This window comes from Orbicella faveolata, unplaced genomic scaffold (assembly GCF_042242905.1).
Source record: "Orbicella faveolata isolate gen_17 unplaced genomic scaffold, um_ofav_v1 contig_12, whole genome shotgun sequence".
NCBI lineage: Eukaryota > Metazoa > Cnidaria > Anthozoa > Scleractinia > Merulinidae > Orbicella > Orbicella faveolata.
Window position 1 is genome coordinate 2,593,233 of NW_028301539.1, and position 22,188 is coordinate 2,615,420.

The 22,188-nt window shown below is 41.4% G+C and overlaps 4 protein-coding genes and 1 pseudogene across 8 annotated transcripts; 2 read left to right on the forward strand and 3 right to left on the reverse strand.

The window, feature by feature from the left end:
- Positions 1-450: 450 nt before the first annotated feature.
- LOC110054983 (histone H2B.1 pseudogene) lies at positions 451-1,000 on the forward strand (annotated as a pseudogene).
- Positions 1,001-2,425: 1,425 nt separating this feature from the next.
- On the reverse strand, positions 2,426-6,426 carry LOC110054967 (uncharacterized). Of its 3 annotated transcripts, XM_089282020.1 has the most exons (3): positions 6,230-6,426; positions 5,927-5,977; positions 2,426-4,728 (listed from the first exon to the last, which is right to left on the reverse strand). In XM_089282020.1, exon 3 carries the CDS (start codon positions 4,681-4,683, stop codon positions 3,343-3,345), a length of 1,341 nt encoding a protein of 446 aa, XP_089138146.1. In that variant the 5' UTR covers positions 4,684-4,728; positions 5,927-5,977; positions 6,230-6,426; the 3' UTR covers positions 2,426-3,342. The 3 variants fall into 3 exon arrangements, with proteins under 3 accessions (XP_089138146.1, XP_020617006.1, XP_089138145.1); XM_020761347.2 differs by lacking the exon at positions 5,927-5,977; XM_089282019.1 differs by having other exon boundaries at positions 5,927-6,426.
- A 3,457-nt stretch (positions 6,427-9,883) lies between these two features.
- Positions 9,884-11,717, reverse strand: LOC110054953 (uncharacterized). Its single transcript, XM_020761329.2, has one exon. It carries the CDS (start codon positions 11,715-11,717, stop codon positions 10,392-10,394), a length of 1,326 nt encoding a protein of 441 aa, XP_020616988.1. The 3' UTR covers positions 9,884-10,391.
- Positions 11,718-11,831: 114 nt separating this feature from the next.
- LOC110054952 (uncharacterized) lies at positions 11,832-21,916 on the forward strand. 3 transcript variants are annotated; one of them, XM_020761328.2, is made up of 5 exons: positions 11,832-11,961; positions 17,529-17,701; positions 19,233-19,842; positions 20,426-20,725; positions 21,249-21,916. In XM_020761328.2, the coding sequence occupies exons 2-5, from the start codon at positions 17,580-17,582 to the stop codon at positions 21,576-21,578; spliced, it is 1,362 nt and encodes a 453-aa protein (XP_020616987.1). In that variant the 5' UTR covers positions 11,832-11,961; positions 17,529-17,579; the 3' UTR covers positions 21,579-21,916. The 3 variants fall into 3 exon arrangements, with proteins under 3 accessions (XP_020616987.1, XP_020616986.1, XP_020616985.1); XM_020761327.2 differs by lacking the exon at positions 11,832-11,961 and adding an exon at positions 14,403-14,486; XM_020761326.2 differs by lacking the exon at positions 11,832-11,961 and adding an exon at positions 14,572-14,972.
- On the reverse strand, positions 13,131-14,301 carry LOC110054954 (uncharacterized). Its single transcript, XM_020761332.2, has 2 exons — positions 13,982-14,301; positions 13,131-13,861 (listed from the first exon to the last, which is right to left on the reverse strand). Exons 1-2 carry the CDS (start codon positions 14,165-14,167, stop codon positions 13,316-13,318), a joined length of 732 nt encoding a protein of 243 aa, XP_020616991.1. The 5' UTR covers positions 14,168-14,301; the 3' UTR covers positions 13,131-13,315.
- Positions 21,917-22,188: the final 272 nt, after the last annotated feature.

The window sequence follows — 22,188 nt, forward strand, 5'->3', positions numbered from 1 at the left end:
TAAACTACATGTATTTTTATTAGAGGTTGAACTGTAATGTAATACAAACTGCTATTTATGCTGGTCCAGTGAAGGTATCAGGAATAAACAGAGAAGCACGCTAGTTTTATTGACAGGGTGACAGTCATATTTTTCCTGAGATAAACTCCACATCCTGTCTATAGGCTTGGGTTTCCATAATTTATACTTTCAAATTGTTTTTGTCAACACATTTTTCTTTTCCGAAGCGGACGCCAAATTTCAATTTTTAAGGCATTCCATGGGATCGAAATCCACCAATTACAACCTTACGTATTGACCTTTGACCTCTACGACTGCAACAATTGTGGCAAATTAACCAATCAGAGAACGGAAATTTCGATCCTCACGAAATCTGATACGTTCCAATTTTAGCTATAAATAATGCATACATAATCGAAGTTACTACTATTCGATCTAGTCTATTGAGGAGAATTTTAGGCCTTTATTTAAGAAGTATTGCTGAATCTACGTTGGTTGAACGATGGCGCCAAAAGTTTCTAGTAAAGTGAAAAGAGAGAAGAAGGCTGGCAAGTCGAAACCTAGTGCTGGTACTGAGGGCGACAAGAGGAAGAGAAAAGTCAGAAGAAAGGAAACTTTCTCGACCTACATTTACAAGGTTCTGAAGCAGGTTCATCCAGATACTGGTATCTCCAGTAAAGCCATGGGCATCATGAACTCGTTCGTCAACGATATCTTCGACCGCGTCGCGAGCGAAGCTTCCCGTTTAACAAAATACGCCAAGAGGACGACCATGAGCTCCCGCGAGATCCAGACCGCCATCAGGCTACTTCTGCCCGGTGAACTGGCCAAACATGCCGTGAGTGAAGGAACCAAGGCCGTGACCAAGTACACCAGCAGCAAGTGAGGCGATTTTCCCGCCAACAAAACAAACGGCTCTTTTAGGAGCCACCACATCGGTCTAAAGTCTTTGACCAATAAAATTGAAATATCATCTCATCCGAAACGCCCTTGTAGCATGTTCGAAAATTGTACAATTTGGCGACAATGTAAATTTGAGTTGTTGTCTTGAGTTGTAGCATAACTGTGTTATTACATTACTCAAATTTGAAGTGTTATCAGCGTATAAAATGTTTTGACAGAACTTCGCCAAGTTTAATATCACACTAAGTTAGTCACGCAATCAGCGCAGTGTGACACCTTTGATATCACAAACTTATGAAAAGCTACCTGCCCGCACATTGTTCGCCACCTCGTTACATGGGCATTTTCCTGCCCCTATTAAACTGGGTTGTTTCTGGCATAGAACTATTAAAGTAGTATTTCATGAAAACAGCGAGGAAAACTCAAAGCTAGGCCTAAAACAAAGCTATGAATATTTCTAAATATCCCCTAACATATCCGGACATTTGTGGAAAAGTCAACTGAAAATTCACCCCAGCCTCTCAAAGGAAAATATTGCTGCCTCTTTCACCTTAGACTTAAAGTCTTCTCTAACGAGGGCATCCTTTTCATCGTAGCTGCTTTGGGAATTTGTTTGAGATGAAATTTCGCAACCCTGTGGTTCCTATGGACTAAGTTACTCTCAACCTGAGAAGAATTCAGTCACAAGGGCTCGAAAGATTCTGAAGATCTTCATTGAATACTGATCAAATCAGGCAAGCATATGAAGGGAGTGTAGTATAAAGAAAGGCTGTGCTTGCAGGGTGCAAATCATGTCTCCATATCCACAAACTGCAAAGTTTCTTTAATTATAATTTGTTTAGTCTATTTATTCTCACTGGTAATACCAGTGTGTTTGGATGAAATTTTACTTAAATTCTTAAAAACATTTGGAAATTTCGGGAAAACGTGTTACAGTGCGACTAGCACTACTCGAACCGGGCCACGTAGAAAAGAATTAACCTGGAATCAACCAGTCAGAACGTTACTTGAGAACAAAGGATAGCAATCTTTTTCTCAAATAAACCAATAACATTGAAGAATACGAACAAGAGTTCTTAACAAAATTGAAAACCTAACAAAAGTGCGAGGTGTTGTGAATCTCTCAGCAAACTTTGCCATTTGTTGATAGGTCAGTTTCGATCCTACATTTTGTACGCTTTTCAACAGTTTCGGATTTGTGTCCCCCCACATTTGTTGTAGCAAGCTTATTTGTTCGAGCAAGGTCTTTAATTATGATAATCCGCCGTCAAGGACAGAATCTGTAAGGGCCTGATTACATGGCGAATTTCAACCCGGGCTGAAATTTCAGCCCGGCTAGCGGGGGCTGAAATTTTGTTGCGATTACATAACGAATTTCACCCCGGGCTGAAACATTAGCCTCGGCGACAAATATGAAATTGTGTGCGAAAAGTCTCCAGAGAATCAAAATGGCGCCGAGAACACGAATCGTGAAAATAGGCGCATTGCTTCTCTCGTAGTTTGACCTTTTGTTGGTGCTCAATTTTTATCTTTTTGGGATAGTAACACCCTACAATGATGATGGAACTGAAACGAAACCTGTCTCTCAGCCACAAAGACGTACTTTTATAGAAAGAAAATATGTCCTCAAGCTTGCCGAGTTCATGGCTTCCCTGACTGCCTCGTGCTGTTTAACGTTGTCTCAATGTTCTTATATTCCATCTGGGCTTTGAAATTAGAGAGATTCTCTATTTAATCGCCTTTATTCCACTGAGATCGCTTCTACTTCGTAGCGGCAGCCATCTTATTTCCTGCTTTTCAGCCCGGGCTGAAATTCCGTTTCGATTACATGGGATTTTTTCAGACTTTTCAGTCCGTTTGCCCGGGCTGAAAATCCTAGCCCGGTTTCAGCCCGTGCTGAATTGCGGCCCGGGCTGAATCCTTCTTCATGTAATTGCTAATTTGATTTCATGAGAATTTGTTTCAGAAGCCGGGCTGAAATTTCAGTCCGGCTAACCAGGCTGAAATTCCAGCCCGGGCTGAAATTCGCCACGTAATCAGGCCCTAAGAGTGTATACAACGCAGAGGAGCTGATAGTGTTTATTTTTTCACGTCAAACAGATCGTTGTTTGTCGTTATATTTACCAGACGCTACCAGTCCATTGTTCTCAGTTTGAGTTCTGATTGCTTAGTTTTCTTATCGGTGGCCCGGTTCGAGAAGTCGCACCGTAACAAAGTCCTCTAAATATAATAACTATTCTTAACCTATTCTTGGACAGATAAAACAAACCATAAAACAGATCAAATGATTTATTCATCAGTTTGGAACCGATAAATTCGGCTATTGTCAAACAGATCTTAAGAACAAACAATAAAACTTTTCAACTGAAACCAGTTAGCCCACAGCTAAATAAATATAAGAGGTAATTGAACTTGTATTCTCAGCTGGTTTGCTGTCCTTTAGGGCTTAATTGCTTCAAACACGAAGTCCACGAGAAACAACGAAACACCCATCCCAAGTAGGCGTCCCAGCTGTAGAAACATGTAACCGATACTAGTCGCCAGGCCCTCCTCGTGACTCTTACCCCGCTGCCCTGGGGCCAGAAGCATCAGGGCGGCACATATTCCGTAGCCAGTGACAAATCCGAACAGACCAACAGTAAGATAGGCTACCCAATCAGCTTGCAGTCCGCTAACCGCACAAGGCTCGAAGTAGATAAGTAGAATCGGAACGGCTGTAACCAGCTGCACTAGGCAATTGCAGAGAATCGTTTTCTTGTTGTAGAGGATCCCGAAGATCGGTAAGGTTTTCCCAACTGCAGTTGCTACCGAGTAACAGCCGAAGACGATGACGATGAACCAGCCTGTCTTGTCGCTAGACTGCGAGCCTCTAGTCGAAGAAACCACAGTGGAAGTGTTAAAAATATTAGACGAGTTGGAGAGATGGTTAGTGACGAAAGTGCAGTTGTAATTTCCGTGAAACTGCGAAGCAATGCCCGGAAACAAGGCACAGGCGATGGCCAATGCCACTGAGATTGCTGTGAGTGCAGCCCAGTTATTCCTGATGATCTCCCTACGAGAGACGTTGCCGAATTCGTCACTTGTCAGTAACGGTTGGTTCTCGTTGTCCTCGGCGTCTTCTAAGCTTTCCCTATCAGTGACATTAAAACGTTTAGCGTGCGTTGATTGGGGGACGTGGGCTCGCAGAATGGAAATCAAACAACATGCTACGAGAATTGTCAGATCCACTAAGGCTACAAACAAATAGCCGCTGAGGCGAAAACCATTATCCTTGTCTTCGACATATTGAAAGGATCCCTTCGAGATACAGCGAATGATGAAAGTCGCTGCAAATGCGAACACACCGCCAGACTGTGCTGCGTGGACTCCAAACTTCGGAAAATGCTTTCCAGCGAAGCTGTAAAGGGCTCCACCGCCGACATTTTGAACGACGGTCGCAACGAAGATTACGGCTAACACCAAACCAAACCGAGCTGGTGTGGATAAGATGCCGGTGTCAAGAGGTGTAATGACTACCACTGCGACCAGCAAAATTACCGAGGCAGTCAGTGTGAAGAGTAGTACAGTTAAATGACTCGATTTGGGTGGGAAGGTGACCATCAGCAACGCTCCAACACTCGCCGCAACTCCGACCGTGACACCAACGTACACCTCGGGCTTGTAGTTGTCAGGGAAAAAGTAGTTGAAATAATCAACGGCGTTGTAACTGAAAAACGTGGCGCTTTGTACGGAGGCACCAAGAAACCAGCATGTCAGGTAGAGCTTCCAAGGAATTGCCATCGACGTTCAATTGTTGGTCTGGTTTGGCCTGCACAACAGTTCAATCTGAAAGAACGTGGAAAACGTAGTAAATGGGTGGTTTCTTTTTTTGGCCGGCCACTCTCGTCCCCAGAGGCTGCGCTCCTTTAGGTCGGCACTCTGGCCAAACCCGATTTTCTGAGCATGCGCAGAGCATTCGGCTCGTATTCACAGCCAATCAGATTTGTCAGATTTCACGGGAGGTCCGTGAATTGCGGACTTCCGGTGTTGGAGCAGCCCAGAGGTCACGATTCTTGGTGCTGACCAAAAGGAGCGCGGCCTCCGGGGACGAGAATGTTGACCGGCTAGTTGGCTGTTCATGGGCAGAAGAAGAGAGAAGACAGTTATGAAAGAGAATCCAACTAAGTGCATGGCAGTCTCCTTAAAAGTGGTCCGCTGCAACCCAGGTCGGAAAATAGTTTTGCTTTAGATCCAGGGGCACCCAACGACCGTTTTCTCTCGAATGCTTTTAAACGCTGTTTTAGGCTGTCTGGAGTACTTTTAAAGCTCTGTAGGTTAATTTTAGGTTGCGTTAAAATTTTTTTATCTGTTCGGTTATTCTAGGGGAACCTGAGTATTCTCGAATTTATTAGGGATTTTTTGTCCATTTCCCGAAAACCTTAGGTCTTATCGCCTTTCCGAAAATGATAGCTAACCTTTTTTCGGTACCCAAAACGACCTTTTTAACAATCCGGAAACAACAGACATTAAATTTCTCATATCACGAAAGTTCGAGGTGACAATTCTCTTAAGAAAATCAGAGGGGATTAAAAAGCCTTCTGAACAGATAATTTACCGAAATGATCCGTTGGGTGTCCCTGTCAGATCGTCTTTAAACAACTAAAGCTTCTAAAAACCCCTGGTGTATAATGTGTCTTATTTTGAAAACGAGTACGGTCACCCCCATTTTTTTCTTCTTTGGCAAACGTTGATCTTTGCCTTACCGTATGGTAAGTTTTGAAAAAGTCTGTACGTGGGAATATTTTTGGGCGCAAATTTCCTAAAGGTTAGAAATGCATATAACTTTCGATGTAATTTGATTTAGAGATTCGTGAAAATCTGTTAACACCTGACAGATCACTTTCTGTAAACCTATGAAAGTAAGACTGTTGAATTACGCTGTCTTTACTAGCGTTTATTTCTAAAGTCCACTCCCGGCGGCTGTAATAAACTTCAATGAAATTCTATTAAGCAAAGGTTAGAAAGCATAGAAAGGTAAAGATACCTTGTGTTTTTTATCTTCCTTTCTCACTGCCCTTTCCGATGTTTCGTTCTTCTGCGTATATCAAACTCATTATGCAAATTAGGCTATCACACAAATTCAGAAACGGTTCAATAGCTATATTTCATTCATGTCTAACATGCAGAATATCCCGTACAAATAAAACCGAGGAACGGTTGAAATAGCTTATATAAATGTTGAATTATTCTGTCCCGAACTCTGGACGACCTATGGAAAGGTCTGGAAAAGCCTGGCGAATATTATGTAATTTTGTTATCTGTTAAAACTCGGTTTGTTCTCACTAACCTTTCTGGCCTTTTGAATCTCGTTTTTCTTTTCTGTTGATAATTTCGTAGAGAAACGTGTTATGTAAACCTTGCAGTCGCTCTTGGTATTAAAACTTGAAGATTATTTCAGCTTCTTTAGCTAGGACCCTGCGATGTACATCGAAATCAACAATTCGTAACCTTTGAAATATAATGGCGCCGCACCTGACTCGTAATCACGAGATTAAAGCTTATTTCTGAACTAGCCTTCCTTTGTGCTAATCACGAGTTTACTACCTTATGCATGGTGTAACGCTTTATAGTATGCGGCCTAATAGTAGGACCCAGCAATATAAAGCAAACTTTTAAACTGTGTTTTTTTTTGCTAGAATATTGTTTTTCCGGTCGAAACTGAATATTCTTATTTTTCTGCCGATTTTAGGCTGAAAATATTTTTGTGAATACTTTTAGATTTTATACGCCTCAGTTAAAAACTTATAACTGTATTGTATTTACAAATGTTCAACACGCAAAATTATATTCTTTTCAAAATCTCAGCCTCGGGTTTATTCTTAAAAATATTCTTAAAATTTCGCAATTTTCAGCCTCCATATTCTCATAAAACTGTTTTTCCTTTGTTTATTCTTGTAAAATATATCGATATAAAAAAGAGAGAGTGTGCATATAGTGTATCGTTATTGTGTTTAAAATCTAAGTCAAGTCAAACTGAAACAAAAACACGACATGGTTTATGGTTGTTTTTTTTTAATTATCTCCATTATTTCCCATAGTCTGTACTTTTAAAATTGCATAAACTATTTCGAGACCACGAATGAGCCAGCAGCACTGTTGGAGAGCTTGGCATAGATTAACCAGAGTTACCGGGAAGCTGATTGTTACTCTGTTAGTTGTTTCCAGTGCACTATCAGTGGGCATACATTGGTACACAGGACCGACCGCCCGGAGAAGATATTTCCACATGTAAGCTATCTGGGTATGTGCCGCTGTGAAGGCTATTCTGTAGGCATACGTTGGCGCACAAGACCCCCTGGGGCGAGGTATTCCCATACTTAAGTTATATAGGTGAATGCCGCTGTGAAGGGTATTGTTCTCAGGCAGTTTAGTCTGGGATAGGGTATAGAAATCAGACAGTTTAGGTCTAGAATAGGGTATAATTTGCCGAGAAAGTGGTCCGTGTATAAACAATTTAGTCTAGAACAGCGTTCTTTACCCGGGGTTAAGGTTCAATCGTAGAAATTGAAGCTTAAAAGTGACTGTGAGATATTGGCTTAGTTAACGTATGTTGGATGAGGTGTTGCAAAATGTCGTGATTTGTCAGTGTTGAAGCGGACGGCCGAGGCAAATAATTGATCTGCAAGACTGCAAGACATGCAAATCTCGATACTAACTACTTATTAAGCGAGAGTGAGGTCTTTACGGGAAAATCTCAAACCAAGACCCAGCCGTATTGACCGGGTGATAGTGAGGTCAATATGACAATGTTCGAAGTTTATAAGTAGTTTATTATATGGCTATATGACAAGAGTTTTAAATTTTTCTTGGCTATTTTATTTTATGGCTTACGTTGTGAATTCGCTGTTCTCTTAAAACTGTATTTCGTCAGGGTAATAGAATTTGAACTGAAGGAAGAACACTGTACTGTCACAACTAGAAATGGTCAAGCGTAAACAACTTGAAAGTTAGATCTGTATGTGCGACCCATTGTGAGCCCTTGAATCACGACTCACACAATGACTAAAAACAAACCACGAGGCGAAAACCTACACAAGTACAAAACCAAAACCTCACACATCAAAGTTGTCAATTGTCACATCAAAGTTGGCAATTAACAGTTCAGTGACCACCAAACTGGAGAAAACCTTTTTTGATGAGCTGCATGTACAGTATTGGAGAAATTTAACGACTAGAAGCCTTCTGCTGACTTCAATGATTTAATTTTCTCTTTAGGTCGAAAATTGAAGGTCGATTTTATAACGACTGTAAGAGAGAACCGCCATCTGTACAGGTCCTTTGAAGAATAAATTAAACAGAAGAGCAAGCTAGAATTGTTGAAACCGATGCTGGACACGCAGTCAGTGAAGGAACCAAGGCCGTGACCAAGTACACCAGCAGCAAGTGAGGCAGTTTTCCCGCTAGTAAACAGGTGATGGACAAAACACTGACCTCCAGTCAATGGACCACCCCAATGGACTACCCTAAAATGGATTAACTCTAAAAATAATATAATGACGCCAGCATCATATAATAAACAATAATTAGATGAGGTTTTTGTGGTATCCAGAATAATCAAGGTCGAAGTAGGAGTTATCAGCTGAAGCCGAAGGCTGAGGCTGATAACCCTTACCAAGACCTTGATTATTCTGGATGTCACAAAAACCGAATCTAATAATTGTTTTATTATACATTGAACGAAAAAAATTAAAGTCATATTTTTGCTTTTTCACTGACGGCAAGAAACACAAAGCGCACGAACTTGACATGATTACCCGTGACCTTGAGTGTCCTTGACATGATTATTGTATAATCTGCAGAGATGACGTCACAGGCGCTGATTTCGAAACTTCACTGTGCGCTTTCGGCCAATCAGAAAAGAGATAGTGAGTTCAATGTATAATAATAGTGATAATAATAATAACGCCAGCAACCAGTGTTTTTCTCAAATGCATTGTAAACATTCAGATTCAGGCTACATGTAGTAATGGATGTAAAGGAACTGAATATTCTGACTACCTTGTTCATTTGTTATTGTTCCTGGAAGGTTTACCATTCAGCCATTATTCTTGTCATCTCCTATCATGTCATCTTTTAGCTTGTGCATGTGTAATGGCTGACTGAATCGCATGGAATAAAATGAACTGAATGAAATCACTGTGTGACATTTACATTTAGTAATGTGCTATTCCTAAATCAAAATATTGGACTCGGTTCCTCCGTCACATTTCAATGGCTTTTCAAGTTATGTTTGCTCTTGTATGATCCTGATACTGATTGGTACCTCTGATTGATAACAGTCATTGATAATCAAATGATGAAATATGGTTTGAGTTTACGCTTTTCGCACCATTTTGTGTTCAGCAGTTGTTTATTTTAAGTACAATTATTCAAAATGGTAGCTAGAGGCTGCACAGAATGAACATAAACGGACGTTAAGTGTAATTTAAGTATACTAGCAGCTAAGAACATTAAAAAGTACTCATTTGGAATATTATTTTTAGGGTTAGTCCATTTTAGGGTTGTCCATTTGGGTAGTCCATGGACTTCTCGGGTTGGTCACGCAATCACAACAGTGTGACACCTGACACACCTTGGAAATTACAAACTTATGAGAACACTATCATAATATATAGTAAGAAAGTCTCTGGTTGCCGGGTGAAAATCAGGTGCATCAAGCTTTAATCTATGGGTGTGAACAAAGCTGTTACTGATCCATGTGCTCAAAAGTTTTCTTTCTTTATTTAACAAATAAAGAAGCCTCAGCCGTGTATTACTTAGCTACTGTGATAAAACACGACGGGCATTTGAGAACACGAGAGAAATGTAGAAAACAAGTGCCGCAGTGTTCTTAAATGTTCGGAGTGTTTTATCACAGTGTAATACACGGCTTAGGCCTCTTCATTTGCCTTATGATATAGATTTTACACGCCTCGAGTAGAAACAACAAAGTACACAGAACGACAAACTGACGCAATTTAATACCACTCAAGTGCTACATGCCTCGTCTTCAAAACTTTCTGCTGTTTCGCAGAGAGCTCCATCAAAAATTTCTTCAAAGAAAATGGTTTTCGCCATCTCTAACAGAAATGTTGACTGGAGGTGATGTGGCCAAAAACAATAAAAAACGCTATGTTTTATACTCTGATAAAACATGGGTTTTTGACCAAACAGACCAATCTATATTATAAAATTTGATAATATGCACAGTCAGTTTATACTGACAGGTAAATCCAGCTTAGTTATGATGACCTTAAACAGGAAGAAGTCCAGATGGAGGCAATTTTTCTTTCATTCGTAATAACATTTATGAATTTCTGATTAGGAAAACTTTTTAACAATATAATAGCTATTCTCAAACAGATAAAACAAGAAATAAATCAGGTCAAATGAAGTATTTATCAGGAAGTCCTCAGTATAACAACTGTGAGAGGTAACTGAACTTGCATTCTCAGCTGGTTTGCTGTCCTTTAGGGCTTGGTTGCCTCAAACACGAAGTCCACGAGAAACAACGAAACACCCATCCCAAGTAAGATTCCCAGCTGCAGAAACATGTAACCGATACTAGTCGCCAAACCCTCCTCGTGCTTCTTACCGCGATGTCCTGGGGCCAGAAGCATCATGGCGGCACACAGTCCGTAGCCATTGACCAGTCCGAGCAGACCAACAGTTAGATAGGCTATCCAATCAGCTTGCAGTCCGGCAACACAAGGCTCGAAGTAGATAAGTAGAATCGGAACGGCTATAACCAGCTGCACTAGGCAATTGCAGAGAATCGATTTCTTGCTGTAGAGGATCCCAAAGATTGGTAAGTTTTTCCCGATAGCGTCTGCCACCGAATAACAGCCGAAGAGGATGACAATGAACCAGCCTGTCTTGTCGCTAGTCTGCGAGCCTCTGGTCGGAGAAACCGCGGTAGCAGTGTTTAGAAAGCCGGTGGAATTAGAGGGATTGTTGTTAGCGGAAGTGCAGTTGTAATTTCCGTGAAACTGCGAGGTAATGCCCGGAAACAAAGCATTGGAGATGACCAATGTCAGGCAGATTGTTGTGAGTGCAGCCCAGTTATTCCTGATGACCCTCTTACGAGACACGTTGCTGAATTCGTCGCTTTTTAGTAACGGCTGGTTCTCATCCTCGAAGTTCTCTCGATAAGTGGCATTTAAACGTTTAGTGTGCGTTAATTGGCGGACGTGGGCTCGAAGAATGGCGATCAAACAACATGCTATGAAAATTATAAGATCCACCAAGGCCACAAACAAATAGCCGCTGAGGCGGAAACCTTTATCCCTGTCTTTAAGATGTTGAAATGATCCCTTCGAGATACAGCGAATAATGAAAGTCGCTGCAAACGCACACACGCCGCCAGACTGTGCTGCGTGGACTCCAAACTTCGGAAAATGCTTTCCAACGAAGCTGTAAAGAGCCCCACCGCCGACATTTTGAACGACGGTCGCAACGAAGATTACGGCTAACACCGAACCAAACCGAGCTGGTGTGGATAAGATGCCGGTGTCAAGAGGTGTAATGACTACTTCTGCGACCATCAAAACTACCGAGGCAGTCAGTGTGAGGAGTAGCACAGTTAAATGACTCGATTTGGGTGGGAAGGTGACCATCAACACTGCTCCAACGCTCGCGCCAACTCCGACCGTCACACCAACGTAGACCTCGGGTTTGTAGTTGTCAGGGAAAAAGTAGTTGAAATAATCAACGGCATTGAAGCTGAAAAACACAGAGCTTTGTACGGAAGCACCAAGAAACCAGCATGTCAGGTAGAGCTTCCAAGGAATTGCCATCGACGTTCAATTGTTGGTCTGGTTTGTCCGGTACAACAGTTCAATCTGAGGGAACGTGTAAAACGTGGCAAATGAGTGGTTTCGCTTTTTGACCGGCTAGCTGGCTGCTCATGAGCAAAAGCCAGTTATGCAATAAAACCCAATCAATCATTCCGTCAGCAGTGTTTTCCAAGAATCTTACCACCCACATTTTATGTTTGGCTACGTCAGCCGGATATAATTGGAGTGTTGGTGAAGTTAATGGGTAAGTTCGTGGAAATTAAATCGATATCTCAAGGTCACAGGGCTTATGATACTGAAAGGTATTTCGCAACTCAATTCATTGCGTTTCTCAGAATAATGACACACTGACACATTGATTGATGTTCTTCCGTTTCATCGGCGTCCCAGATCTTAAGAATTTCGTTTCAGAAGCAAGTTCGGGTAACAACTTAAGTCAGTTGAATGTGTCACGACTTGTATACTTTAATATATAGAGAAAACAAAACCCAAAACTGGAACAGGCAAAGCGCTGTCAGACAATACGGCAAATTGTTTTCTTATATATACTCCGACATAAATTTCAAAACAGGGACTCGATGTAAATGGACTCGTTGTACCTTGGACTCGATGTACCTCGGCTTATTTCTGGGAAAAACCCCGTGCAATCCCTGCAGCCGGTGTTAAGAGAAACGAAATAGAATATCTGCTTCTTTAACTCATAATATTATCATACATAATACTCTAATTACGCTAGGATGACGGCTGAGCCGGAAATTTGACTTCAAATCGCATAGCAGGGTAATGAACTGAATGTTTCGGTTTTTCTCCATGCATAGGAACATAGATATTGAGAAAAGCCCAACAAACAACGCCCCTCGTTACTTTCGTATGGCCGCCTTTCCCTAGCGCTGCTTTCGGGGCATAGCGACGCAACTTTCAGAGCTGTCACCGCTTTGGGACTCGAACTAAAACATGGACCATAGGTGCCTGTCTTGATATAAAATTGTTTTCAATGTACAGAGAGACATGTTATTTAGAAAAGAATATATAGGATATTCTGTTTGAAATAGGGGTCATCTAAAACAAATCAGATCGGTTTTGTGTAACTTGTAGTGTTATTTTCGTTTTTTTCACGTCAAGTTACATTCTTGATGTCGCTACTCTCGGAATTTATTCACTCCTTACTCAGGTTAAACTTCATCGCTACTTTCGGAGAGACAGTTTACACCGTCGGAACTTTAAAAGAGTTTTGCTTCTCAGGGTCACGCGGTCTGTTGTCTTCCTGACGTACCTTGCCTTCCAGACGAACTCGCACAGTCAGACAGTCAGGCTAACAAATCCCAGTTTCAAACTAGTTTTGTGATGTGATCGATGCATTAACTCTCGGCGTAGGATTTTTTGTAACTTTAGCCAGAAAGAAAGAGCGCACAGTTGTGAAAAGTACATTTATTTGGTAAAGCTACGAGAGACTTAATGCTCTGTAAGCCTTCTGTATTTCTCGCACTCAAAGCAATTACATGCGCGGATTCTATTCTATTACTGAACGTTGCTCAGCACTCCCTTATTTTAATCTTGCCTAACTAGTTCACACTACCATTCAACGTTTTCTTTTGTTATCATTCGAAAACGACAAAACCTAAAGATGGCTTTTCGATGCCGTCGTAACAGCCGTTAAAGTACCTCTCCAGCACGGGCCAAGAGCGGTGATACACGACTACAAACTCTTCGCAATTCTTATAAATGCTCGGCACTGCAACCAAAAATGAGAGTTCTTTCAGTAGATACAGAACTCCTTCATTCAAGTCCACTGCATCCCCCTCGGTAATTTCGTTTTCTTTGTCGCAGCCGCCTTTTTCTCGGCCGTTTCTGAGACATCTTAACGCTGCCTCGGTAGACTCTCTGATGTCGTTACGGAACTCATCATTAGCCTTGTACAGATCTTTGATGTCCACTAGAGCCTTGTCATATTCATGGCAGCTTTCCACGTCCTCCGTCCACCTGATGAAGCTGTAGTTGGCGTGGCAGAAGGTGCTGCCTTGAATAGCTTCGTTGCATTTGTTTCGCAGCCGATTTCCTTTAACGCGCGCAGACTTCTCAGGATTTTTCGAGCCCACCGCTCGGTAGTTATGCTCCGATATCTTGTCAGGAATAAAAAGTAGCACCTGTAAGAGAAAACAGATTAACTTTTACTTAGAATTAACTCACGGGAGGCTAGTAAAACAAGGAAAACTCAACTCGCTCTTCTGCACATTTTTCACTCGACGAGGATTAAAATAACTTACCTGATCTGGATTCTTTCTTGCCGCGAAATCAAAAAGTCGTTCAAGAGTTTCCTTCTTGTAATAGTACGGGTTGCCGGGGCTAATGCCTAACATCAAGGGCCTCTTGTCCTGCAGAAATCTATGGCCATTTAGATAAACTTGGGAAACTTCCATGATCGCGTACTCGATGCTGTGAGAGCCGAACATTTGGAGATGTCTCGTTCAATCTGCTGTTTGCGCGATCAATTTTGTAGCTTTCGAACAGTAGTCACACCCCCAACAAAATTATTTCTCAGTAACCCAGTTTTTATGCATTGCATGATGTCAGGGACGAACCCCGGAAACCAGGCCGGAAATTCTACCGCGGAGATTGAAAAAAAAACTTGATCACACGCAGGTCACGAGATCTGGAAGTGCGTCACCCACATTTTCCAAGAAATAGCCTCGGAAAGAGCATCGATAAAAAGGGTAATCTTTGTGTTACGGCGGCGGGCTTCCTAACAGCAGATGGTTAGACGATCGTCAGGTAAAATTATTATCGGTCTCTAAAATTTAACTGTTCATTGATTTTAGAACAAGATTTGCGAACACCCGGAAAACAGGCCGGAAATATACACTTTGCTGCGATTTAGCAATAAGCTTGATCACACCAAGATCACGAGTTTTAAAAGTGCGTCATCCACATTTTCCAAGAAATACCCCCCCGGAAATAGCATCGATAAAACAAGTAATCTTTGTGTTACGGGTTTAGGTTACTTAACACTGGGCTTAACAGCGGAAGGTTTGTAGACGATCGTTCGGTAAAATTGTCATCGATTTCTAAAATCCAGCGGTTATTCGATTTTGGTATAAGATTTGCAAACGCCAGCTTGGATTTAGAAGATTTCAGTTCAGAGTTGCGATCAAGGCCCAAAGAGAGAAAATGTTTGCAGAATGGAGTACATTCGGTTTGTTCGCCTCCGTCTTCGCAGTACTCCTGTTTGCTCGGCAGCTTCTGTACCAGTGGTTGCAGGTTGGTGTTTTGTTAGTCAGTAATTAATACTAAGAGTTTCAATGTGAAAGTAAGTGCTGGCGTGAGGTAGAAGAAACGCCAGCAATTCAATTTGTGAAAACTGAGTGAACAGCAGTGGAAATGGTTTCTATCTGTGAGGGTAGGAGTGGGGAGATGCGGAGAGGAGACCCCAGTCTGCTTGAAAACGGCGTTATTAACTCAAATAAGCGTGTATTAATTTTAAAAAATCCGACAGAAAGTACTGTTTTTGGCAATGTCGAGTTTGCTCCACATCATTCAGTTTGCCGTACAAACAATGGGATGTTGACATGAAAATGGCCTTGCAGCACATCATTGTTTTGAGTAAACCACATCACTTGATTTCAGTTTGTTATAATATCCATAATTTGTCTTAATGCCGGCCAGCAAAATACAGTTGAATGATCAGTTGTAGGGAAAACAAAGACGCGGGTAAAAATAAAGAAAATAAGGGGGTTTTCGTTTTCGGGTCTGCGTTTTCGGGTCTCTGTTTTCGAGTCTTCGTTTTCGGATCTCCGTTTTCGTTACAACTGTTTGATTGCATGCTTTGTCGCTACATGTATTAGAAAGATTAAAACCGGAGCTGGATATTTCCGGCGAGAAGCCATGACAAGATCACGTTAAATAAAGAAAATAAAGGTGTCATCTTTTTGGGTCTTAGGTCTTGACTTAGGTCTTTGCTTTCGGGGGTCTTCGCCTTCGCTATAATGTGATAAGATTGTTCGCTTTGTCCCGATGGGGAATGTTATAATTGCTTTGTGCTTCGATGTGTATGCGGTGTTGACTTCTGCAGAGTAAATTATAAGTCAAGATATTTGGGATGTGACCTTACTAATGTAATTCTTGGACTCGTAGAATCGATCAATTTGTGCCGTGATCCCAAATCTTGCCATTTGCCGTCGCTGAGCTACATAACTCGGTGGGTGTAAGACTTAAAAATCTTGTTCGAACACTGAGCCATGGTCGTTTTCTGCAAGCTTCTGTTAGCTCGGAGCATGTTTTTTTTTCATGTTTTTCATGTTTTTCATTCATCATGATGCAACAGTTGTTTGTCGTCAAATCAAGTTGACCAGACAGGAGTAACACACAAATAAATGTAGCTAAATAAAGACCTCTTGAATAACATTATGGCTGATTTTTTAGAAGAAAAAAGATAAATTCCTCAACTCAGTGTCAATAACCTCCACACCAAAGCCACAACTTGAGTAGCCAAAAAAACACCCTCAACGCTACTTGCGTCAGTTTTGAAAACAAACGCACTTGTGACTTTACGTCACCCACATGTGTCGAGGACGTCATTCACCCCTGCAAAAAATCTGCGCGGCGTTCGGGTGGGGTGGTGGCAAAATGTGAACAACTCACGGACATCTTGATTTTTCTCGCTTGGGTACGACACATGGAGGCCAAGACAAAATTAGTATGCGTTCTGGTACTCTCGAACGCAATAAAACTTGTCCGGCTGAGTTGTTTGAATAAGGCCCCCAAGTCGGCTAGTCCATTCGACTCATGACTGTAATCAATTCATTTTCGCGTTTATTTACTTTTGCACTTTAATCTTTTCAATTATATTCGAGATGGCTCAGTATCAGTTTACTACAAACAATGCCACTACACCGTGATTTAGCTTTTAGTAGTATCAACTATCACATTATTGAGTTCAATGGCTAAGTTGATTTGTAGCAATTTTTCAAAGTTGAAGCTTTGTGTTTCGTCAGTGTGTTTCGAAGGGAATTCTTTTGGATAGCGCGGCCTTAGAGTTTCCAACTTTTCCTCCATGTGAAACTTAACGGGTGACTAAATGTTTCGTCAATTCTTTGGGGAAAAACTCCTCAGTTAATTGCGTCTGGTAAAAAAGAACGTTTGATGAATGTGATCTAATTTTCCGACATGTGCGCGTGCCTTTTTCAGTTTGCGCGTTTTCTGTTTCGGTGCCATTTTGAAGAAATTAACCTATTCTAGGAATCCGCTTGGCAGTGAACGCAGGTTTTTAGTGAAGGTAACAAATTAACAAAGTGGTGGCCCAAGGGAACTGTCACTAAAGAGTAACACTACTCCTGAAAATTACTTACAGTGGAACCCCGTGAGTGCGGTCACCTCGTTAATACGGTCAGCTCGTTATTACGGCCACATTTTTTGTCCCTGCGAAACGCCCATACATTTTCTTATAGGAAAACACCATTAATGCGGCCACCTTGTTAATACGGCCAACTGCCACATTCTGAAAACCCTACCTGCATAATCTTTTATAATTTGATTTATACGGCCACTCAAATCAGTTATGTTCATCTTTCCATGATTGTCAATATTTTACACAATGACCGTATTAGCGGGGTTCCACGGTATTATTGTCAGTTTGCCTCCACTTAATATTCAGAATGAGAAGCGAATTCGAGCAAACGTCTGTGGTTACTGCCAGCAATCTTTGTTTCCGTTCCATGAACTTATTTAAGAGGCATTGTTTTAGCTAGAAAGATTGCAAAATGACATCAGGCGTTTTCACTCAAGTACCAATGTGTTTTCTTTGCCTACTTTTCGCAGGTTGCACTGGTTTACTGGCGTGTACCATGGACAAATGCTAGAGGAGAGCGAATGAGAGGTGAGCTACCCAAGTTACCTTTCGGGCACTTTCACCAAGTGAACTTCTTTGGCCGACCGCTGTCCAAGAAGTACGGTCCTATTTACTACATATGGCATTGCTTTACTCCAGTCGTGTAAGTATCATACTGAGATACCTGCAGTGCCAAACTTTGAGACCCCTTAAACATTGCAAAAGCGATTGCTCGAAATTACCATCAGTCTAACAGACGGCTGTAAGATGTTTATTAACCCTCTCACTCTCAAGAGTGCGATGTGGCACAAAATACCATTACATGCTCAATGTCTGATCATTTTTTTTTATCAACTTTGAACGGCAAAAAGGTCTTGGACAGATCTGTCTTTCGAAAGCATAAAATCGTACTTCCTTCCTATATGAGACTTGATTAACCACCCCTACAAACTGTGCAACTTTTTCCTCTTAGACTTTTCAGGTCAAGTTAATATCTGACAATGGTTTAGGGGTATACCTCAACTACACAAGAAGTGAGGTATTTTTTAACGTTTTTCGTTTTTCGTTTTGAATGCTTTTCAATTCCAACTGGGGCTTCCTCTATGGCTGTTAGTATAATGTATATCTTTTATGTATATCTGTTAGTATAATGTATATCTTATAATAATATCTTTCAAACGGGTATACTACGCGTGATCTTCGGGTCTGTAGTCACGTTTTACAGAATATGTGGTTTTCCCCACGGGTGTGAGAGGGTTAAGGGTTCCTATCTATCAGGCCAGCTCTTCTCTCTGAAACTTCAGATTTTCGATAATTCCTTTTCCACTTCTGCCTTAGAGGGGAGGCCACGACAAGTTATGATCATTTAGGAACTATATAACAATTCAGAGTCTTAATTAAGCTGTGTTGATACACGTCATAAACTTTTATTGCCATGGACTAACTATTGCTTTTATGGAGCGTTTTAATTAAATTGAGTCTACTAAAACCAAAGTAATCACCTCAGCCAATCAGAAAGGACACAGACCACAACCATACAATCAACCAATCAAAACTCGAAGTAAATACCTGAGACTGATGCGAAGCAAAGGTTTTACTTCTGATTGGATGAGAAAGGGGCGTGAGGTTTTTTTTAAGCTAATCGCGTTGCGTTGCAATGCAAAACTACAGCAATTGCGAATTACTTTTCGACAATCAAGTGAAAAACGCTCAATCATTCTACACTAGCTGATATATGATTAGAAATAACCCCCTTGAAAGATTTTGGAAAGAAATAAGCTAAGAAGAGGGAGTTAATAAGGATTTTATTGTAGATATTGATGACTTGAACGAGGTCTGTATTGAACATGACAATGGAGTTTCATAAAATAAACTCAATTTTGTGCAAGGTGTACTTAAGGTATCAATAAGGGGAAAATTTGCCATTTTGCATAATTTTATTTTTTTAAGCGGTTGGATAAATCTTAAGGTAATCTTTAAGATATAAAAAACTTCACGAAAAAATATTATATCTGCTGCTAGTTATTGCGCAAGAAAGATTTTTTGCATATTAATTACTTAATTGAGGTTTTCCATCATGTTCTTTTTTTCCAAGCTTTGCTGATAAATATGACATCCATTCTCGGCAAACGAAAGGAATTTGCTTTGCTGTGCCAACTAAACTAACCTGACAGTGTATTCTGTTCCCTTCACAGGATATTAGCTGACGCCGAAGCTATTCGCGCTTTCTACACCGATCACTACTCTCACCAGCGTGATCGTGACTTCACTTGCCTCGGGTCTGTGTTCAAGGACATACTGGGAAATTGCTTAGCAACAAGCTACGGGCGCGAGGAAGTGAGAAGATGCCGTGGTCCTTTCGAAAAACACTTCTCCGCAAGCGCCGCTTCAAACACCTTGTACGTGGTAGGACGTGAGTGTGCGGCCTTCATGAAAGGTTTGCCGATCGGCAAACCTGTCCATCTTCAAGAGGAAGGTCTGGAAAACGTCACCCTCAGAGTTTTAGTGCAAGTGGTGTACGGAGAGGAGGTGCTTGAGAAATATTTTCAACGTGTCCTGGATGTCAGTAACCTGCTTCAAGATGCCGTGAACACGTTTAATCTCGGTGAAACTAGGCTGCCGTTTTATTCGTATCTTCCAACCAAGGCAAACCGTAAGGCGCGCTCGTTTAACAAGGCTTGGGAGTCGTTTAACCAATTCTTATTCACGGAATACGAGGAGGGAAGACTGAAATCTGGCGACGGCTTGTTCTTCACAATGATGGAACAACTGAAGACTCACGCACTCGAACTCGCCGAACAGGAGGTAGGCTAAAAGCTTACATTACTATTCCCTTTTCCTCAAGTCTTAGGTTTTGACTGGGGAACTGCAAAATCCCACCTTGCTACCGCTCCGGGTGGAAAATTTTACAGAACGCGGGAGAAAAAGGGACAACAAGCGAGATCATTGTCAAGTGGCCACAGCTTTGCAAGATGGGAAAAAGGAAAGTACTATGGGCGGAAGGGGGGGGGGGGGGGGGGAGGGCGGAAACCGGCTGCAAAAGGCACTTGGAACGGCAAACTGGGAGCTCTTCATATCACCGGCCCTTTTAGTACGACCTTCAGAGGTCGGATTAACGGGGTTCTGCCATACATACGTCGAGTTAAATATCGTTTCTTACAGCTCTGTGTATACTCTTTGGAACACTTGATCAAAATGGCTACATGTTACCCTGTTCTTATTTGTGCTATAAAAAAACGCAAAAAGGAATTTGGTCAATATCAACTGCCACCTTGACGGCAGAATATGCTTGTAAATAACCTATGTATACAAAAAAGATCCCATTTCTTCTCCTACCATGTTCCTACCTACACTGTGAAAACTGACTAGTTAAAATAACTATTTGTAGCTCTTGCATTCCGTGGACGAAATTCTCCTTCTGAACGTAGATGTTAGCTTCGCGGCGACTTCGTTTGCGTTGGCCGACCTCGCTCGACACACAACTGTCCAGGAGAAGGTTCGACAGGAGGTGGACGACGCGCTCCGAGGTGCCGACCCCAGCTCTTGTCTGGACCTGGATAAGAGGTTGCCATATATGGAAATGATTCTTAAAGAAAGTGCCCGGATGCACCCAGCTTTGGCACTCAGTCTCCCAGAAAGAACTGTGAAACCCGTCACTGATATTGGCGGATTTCAGATACCGAAAGGGGTAAGGAACATGGCGTGTTTATTCGTGAATAAAACAATTTTGAGTACTAGCTTTGCTTTTTAAAAAATGCAAGATTGGAACTTTAGAGACAAAATAGCGGGGTAATGACGTACGGCTATGATTTATTGAGCTTTCGAATTCCTCTACATTAGACCATTTAAACAACCGTACACCTGTCATTTTTAATCAAATTTCATGTTTGTTTGCCTGCTTGTTAGTCATACCAGGGCCCTTTACTAAGGGAAAGGGCTCATAAAACCAGGTTGCCTCTTCACACTAGCGACATAACGACATAACGGCATTAGAAGGACGTTACCTCGTTATGTTTACAGTGTGAACATCCTGACATAACGAAATAATCGCAAAATAACAGCATGAAAATAACCACATAATGAAGAAAACTCATCTTTTCCCTCTGCTTCTGTGTCGATGTTCACATTGCAACATAAATCAGATGTGGCGAAGTTATTCTGTTCTTATGAACGTAGGAGAATTGACTTAACTGCATTCTTCCTTTCAACAGACTCCAGTATGTGTGGATCCTTATTCATTGAACTACTCGGAGAAGTACTGGAAAGACCCCGAGAAATTCGACCCAGATCGCTTCGCCAACGGAGCCCGACCGACGCCTGGGTCGCTCTTCCGTTTCGGAATGGGGCCAAGAAAATGTCTCGGTTACCGATACGCTCTGGCTATCACTCGTGTGGTTGTTGCGTCAGTTTTGCAGAGGTACACACTTCAGCTGGCCCACCCTGATGCTAAAGCTCGAGTAAAGACTAAAGGGATGAGTTTTTTCACGCCTTATCTTTGTCCAGAAATTGTATTTAACGAAAGACAAAAGAATATTGCTTGAGAATGACTTATCTTTGTAATCTGCAGGTAAAAATATCTGGTCCTGTTTCACTCTCCGTCGGATTAAAATCAGTAGGTATATTCCAAAATGTAGATTCATAACCATAGGTATGGTTATGAAAAATTATTAACTACATTTTGATGAGTTAATTTTACAAAAAAAAGGAAAGAAAATGGTTGCAATTTTTTTCTTTAAATACTCTGGGCTGTTCCTAATAGTTGAGAAAGCTTTAATGAGTTTTCAAGTACTTCTATAAACCAGGCTAGGCTGTGTAAACACGCTCACTAATTTGATTGTAAGCTAAGAGAAGTGTAATAAAGTTAACTCACTTGCTCAAAGTATGTTTTCGATACTTGCTGCATTTTTCAAAAGTACCATTCAGGCCTTTATCATGCTCGCTCCTTGTCGCTTGTTAGGATGAATTGTAAACTGGTCTATTTACGCTATTAATAGCACGAGAGATTGCCTCAGGTCGAATCTGTGTGGCGTCTGTATATATGAACTACTGACATAAAATTATGGTCTGGGTGACGTATATAAACCTGTAAATAACGCGAGCCCTGATTGGTTGCGTAGCAGTGCGACGTAAGGCTATGTTAACGCGGTTACA

Bases quoted from the DNA above. Each gene is read 5' to 3' on its own strand.
- LOC110054967 (XM_020761347.2), bottom strand. From the start codon at position 4,683: ATGGCAATTCCTTGGAAGCTCTACCTGACATGCTGGTTTCTTGGTGCC.
- LOC110054953 (XM_020761329.2), bottom strand. From the start codon at position 11,717: ATGGCAATTCCTTGGAAGCTCTACCTGACATGCTGGTTTCTTGGTGCT.
- LOC110054954 (XM_020761332.2), bottom strand. From the start codon at position 14,167: ATGTTCGGCTCTCACAGCATCGAGTACGCGATCATGGAAGTTTCCCAA. The intron at 13,862-13,981 runs GTAAGTTATTTT...TTTCTCTTACAG, and splicing joins CAAGAAAGAATCCAGATCAG to GTGCTACTTTTTATTCCTGA.
- LOC110054952 (XM_020761326.2), top strand. From the start codon at position 14,883: ATGTTTGCAGAATGGAGTACATTCGGTTTGTTCGCCTCCGTCTTCGCA. The intron at 14,973-17,528 runs GTTGGTGTTTTG...TACTTTTCGCAG, and splicing joins TTCTGTACCAGTGGTTGCAG to GTTGCACTGGTTTACTGGCG. The intron at 17,702-19,232 runs GTAAGTATCATA...TTCCCTTCACAG, and splicing joins CATTGCTTTACTCCAGTCGT to GATATTAGCTGACGCCGAAG.